Here is a 5,000-nt window from a genome sequence, read left to right on the forward strand (position 1 = left end):
AATAAAATAAAGGTGAATAAAGAATAGATAAGCTTACATAAATAAATAAATAAATAATAATTATAATATAAAAAGGCAGTAGTAATAAGGGCAACAATAGCCAAAAGAAAATCAGAAAGAAAAATTGTCCATGGACCAATTATTGGACTGGGGGGCGAGAGTGGTGACGCTGAAACGGCGCTGAGGGGGCGACAGTAAGAAATAGGCAGATGAACAAATATACATAAATGAATGAATAAATGAATGAATGGATAGATGAATAAATAAACAAGTAAATTATGAATAGATGAAAAAATAAATGGATAGATAATATTTAGATACATGAATGGTAATTAGCAACAAACAATCAGTCAACTTCGATCTTTTTTTCTTTTTTTTAAAGTCTTCTACGAAAGATAATGCCCTTCCCGTTTTCTGAATTGATTTTTTTTAACGGAAGTTTGAAATAAAGAGCCATTCATGAATCAGCACTGGTTTGCAGCGATGGTGACACTGTGAACGATGCTGCAATGGTATTTGGCTGTGTACAAAAACACCGAGCGACTGCAAATGTTGGAAGCTTTTGTGGGCTGGTGACTTGACTATGTTTATTGCTTTTCCGAAAGTTGGTGATGGTGATGATTGGGTATATTGAAATAGATATTACGAAATAGATATGTTCCTAAAAAATATTTGTCTCCAAAATCGGTTTTTAATTTTTGTAATATGCTCAAAGGAGGCAAAAAAGTCATTTTAGCTGTAAGTAAGATGATTAGATTTGCAAATGTTGCCTAGTTATACTTTTGGAGTTAAAAGACATTTGTGTTTTCTCAACTTTTATGTGACATTGTTGTGTATTTGGAAATGTTTGTTATGGGCACGAAAAGAGTATTTTGCAGTAATCCTCCATACTCCAATAGGAGTGAAAGGATAATTAAAACTTGAAACTTGATGGTTATGGTGATGGTTTGTGACGAAAATGGTTGGTGATGGTGATGGTTTGTGATGGATAATGGTGATGGTTTGTGACGGAAATTGTTGGTGATGGCGATGGTTTGTGACGAAAATGGTTGGTGATGTTGATGGCTTGTGATGGTAATGGTGATGGTTTGTGACGAAAATAGTTGGTGATGGTGATGGTTTGTGACGAAAATGGTTGGTGATGGCGATGGTTTGTGATGGTAATGGTGATGGTTTTTGACGAAAATAGTTGGTGATGGTGATGGTTTGTGACGAAAATGGTTGGTGATGGCGATGGTTTGTGATGGTAATGGTGATGGTTTGTGACGAAAATGGTTGGTGATGGCGATGGTTTGTGATGGTAATGGTGATGGTTTGTGACGAAAATGGATGGTGATGGCGATGTTGAGTGACGGAAATTGTTGGTGATGGTGATGGTTTGTGATGGATGATGGTGACGATTTGTGACGGAAATTGTTGGTGATGGTTTGGGATGGTGTTGGTAATGGTGATGGTTTGTGACGGAAATTGTTGGTGATGGCGATGGTTTGTGATGGTAATGGTGATGGTTTGTGACGAAAATGGTTGGTGATGGCGATAGTTTGTGATGGTGATGGTGAGTGACGGAAATTGTTGGTGATGGTTGGTGATAATGATAGTTAGTGAGGGTGATGGTTTGTGATGGATGATGGTGACGGTTTGTGACGGAAATTGTTGGTGATGGTTTGGCATGGTGTTAGTAATGGTGATGGTTTGTGATGGTAATGGTGATGGTTTGTTACGGAAATTGTTGGTGATGGTGATGGTTTGTGATGGCAATGGTGATGGTTTGTTACGGAAATTGTTGGTGATGGTGATGGTTTGTGATGCAATGGTGATGGTTTGTTACGGAAATTGTTGGTGATGGTGATGGTTTGTGATGCAATGGTGATGGTTTGTTACGGAAATTGTTGGTGATGGTGATGGTTTGTGATGCAATGGTGATGGTTTGTTACGGAAATTGTTGGTGATGGTATGGTAATGGTGATGGTTTGTTACGGAAATTGTTGGTGATGGTGATGGTTTGTGATGACAATGGTGATGGTTTGTTACGGAAATTGTTGGTGATGGTATGGTAATGTTGATGGTTTGTCACGGAAATTGTTGGTGATGGTATGGTAATGGTGACGGTTTGTGACGGAAATTGTTGGTGATGGTGATGGTTTGTGATGGTAATGGTGATGGTTTGTTACGGAAATTGTTGGTGATGTTGATGGTTTGTGATTGTTGGTGACGGTGACAGTTTTTGATGGTTGGTGACGATGATGGTTGGTAACGGTTGGTGATGATGACGATCGGTGACGGTTATTGATGGTTGGTTGGTGACGGTGATGGTGGTGAGGGTGTGGTGAGGGTGACGGTCGGTGTTGCAGAAAGTGCTGTACAAACACGTGGTCCCTTCCCTCCTGGACGAGTGCAAGCAAAGCGACTCGGTGCTGTTCGCTCTGCCCGCCCTCATCAACGTCATCGACTTCGCCAGCAAGGACGACTACCGCGACATCATCCTCACCCACTTCTGTGCCATCCTCGCCCTCCCCAAACCTGTCCAGGTGAGAACTTACCCCTCTCCCCAAACCTGTCCAGGTGAGAACTTACCCCTCTCCAAACCTGTCCAGGTGAGAATTTACCCCTCTCCAAATCTGTCCAGGTGAGAACTGACCCCTCCCCCAAACCTGTCCAGGTGAGAACTGACCCCTCCCCCAAACCTGTCCAGGTGAGAACTGACCCCTCCCCAAACATGTCCAGGTGAGGACTGACCCCCCCCCCAAACCTGTCCAGGTGAGAACTTACCCCTCTCCAAACCTGTCCAGGTGAGAACAGACCCCTCTCCAAACCTGTCCAGGTGAGAACTTACCCCTCTCCAAACCTGTCCAGGTGAGAACTTACCCCTCTCCAAACCTGTCCAGGTGAGAACAGACCCCTCTCCAAACCTGTCCAGGTGAGAACTTACCCCTCTCCAAACCTGTCCAAAGAAGGCGGGATCTAGCAACTGATTTTGTTGTTAACTACATGTCAGTAAAATGACCATTAGAGGGTACAGAATGACTGATTCAGTTGATGGTTACATGTCAGTAAAATGACCAAATGACTATCAGACGGCACAGAATGAGTGATTTAGTTAATAGGTACATTATATGATACAGAAGGACTGATTTATTTGATAACTACATGTCAGTAAAGTGACCATTATAGAGTACGCAAGGACTGATTTAGTTGACACTTATTTGTGAGTAAAATGACCAAATGACCATCAGACGGTAAAGAAGAACTGGTTTTGTTGATAGTTACATGTCAGTAAAATAACCATTATATGATGCAGAAGGACTGATTTAGTTGATAACTACATGTCAGTAAAATAACCATTATATGATGCAGAAGGACTGATTTAGTTGATAACTACATGTCAGTAAAATAACACTCAGAGGGTACAGAAGGACTGATTTAGTTGATAGCTACATATCAGTAAAATGACCCTCAGACGGTACAGAATGACTGATTTAGTTGATGGCTACATGTCAGTAAAACGACCCTCAGACGGTACAGAATGACTGATTTAGTTGATAGCTACATATCAGTAAAATGACCCTCAGACGGTACAGAATGACTGATTTAGTTGATGGCTACATGTCAGAAAATTAACATCAGACGGTACAGAATGACTGATTTAGTTGATGGCTACATGTCAGTAAAATGAACCTCAGACGGCACAGAATGACTGATTTAGTTGATGGCTACATGTCAGTAAAACGACCCTCAGACGGTACAGAATGACTGATTTAGTTGATGGCTACATGTCAGTAAAACGACCATCAGACGGCACAGAATGACTGATTTAGGTGATGGCTACATGTGAGTAAAATGACCCTCAGACGGTACAGAATGACTGATTTAGTTAATAGCTACATGTCAGTAAAATGATCATTATATGATACAGAAGGACTGATTTAGTTGATAGTTACATTCAGTAAAACGACCCTCAGACGGTACAGAATGACTGATTTAGTTGATGGCTACATGTCAGTAAAATTACCATCAGACGGTACAGAATGACTGATTTAGTTGATGGCTATATGTCAGTAAAATGACCCTCAGACGGTACAGAATGACTCATTTAGTTGATGGCTAGATGTCAGTAAAATGAACCTCAGACAGTACAGAATGACTGATTTAGTTGATGGCTACATGTCAGTAAAACGACCCTCAGACGGTACAGAATGACTGATTTAGTTGATGGCTACATGTCAGTAAAACGACCCTCAGACGGTACAGAATGACTGATTTAGTTGATGGCTACATGTCAGTGAAATAACCCTCAGACGGTACAGAATGACTGATTTAGTTGATGGCTACATATCAGTAAAACGACCCTCAGACGGTACAGAATGACTGATTTAGTTGATGGCTACATGTCAGTAAAATTACCCTCAGAGGGTACAGAATGACTGATTTAGTTGATGGCTACATGTCAGTAAAATTACCCTCAGAGGGTACAGAATGACTGATTTAGCTGATGGCTACATGTCAGTAAAATTACCCTCAGAGGGTACAGAATGACTGATTTAGTTGATGGCTACATGTCAGTAAAATTACCCTCAGAGGGTACAGAATGACTGATTTAGTTGATGGCTACATGTCAGTAAAATGACCCTCAGAGGGTACAGAAGGACTGATTTAGTTGATGGCTACATGTCAGTAAAATGACCCTCAGACGGTACAGAATGACTGATTTAGTTGATGGCTACATATCAGTAAAATGACCCTCAGACGGTACAGAATGACTGATGTAGTTGATGGGTACATGTCAGTAAAACGGCCCTCAGAGGGTACAGAATGACTGATTTAGTTAATAGATACATGTCACTAGCATGTCCGGATGACCCTGGGAGGGTTTAATTCAGCTGTCGTTCCTCAGGCCACTGTGTACATACTGAACCGCCTGGACACCATTCTTCCCAAAACGCCGCTGGAGGAGATCCGCACCGAATTTCTGCCCATGGTCTTCAACTGCCTCGACTCCTCCT

At 41.5% G+C, this 5,000-nt stretch overlaps 1 protein-coding gene across 1 annotated transcript in view; it reads left to right on the top strand.

Moving 5' to 3' along the window:
• Positions 1 to 5,000, top strand: part of LOC143294640 (SCY1-like protein 2) — a 433,967-nt gene that overhangs the window by 400,327 nt on the left and 28,640 nt on the right. The window contains exons 8-9 of the mRNA XM_076606016.1: positions 2,352 to 2,528; positions 4,892 to 5,000. The exon at positions 4,892 to 5,000 is cut by the window's right edge and continues 14 nt beyond it. Of these exons, the coding sequence (XP_076462131.1) occupies positions 2,352 to 2,528; positions 4,892 to 5,000 (286 nt within the window). The remainder of the gene's footprint in view (positions 1 to 2,351; positions 2,529 to 4,891) is intronic.

This window comes from Babylonia areolata, chromosome 20 (genome assembly GCF_041734735.1).
Source record: "Babylonia areolata isolate BAREFJ2019XMU chromosome 20, ASM4173473v1, whole genome shotgun sequence".
NCBI lineage: Eukaryota > Metazoa > Mollusca > Gastropoda > Neogastropoda > Buccinidae > Babylonia > Babylonia areolata.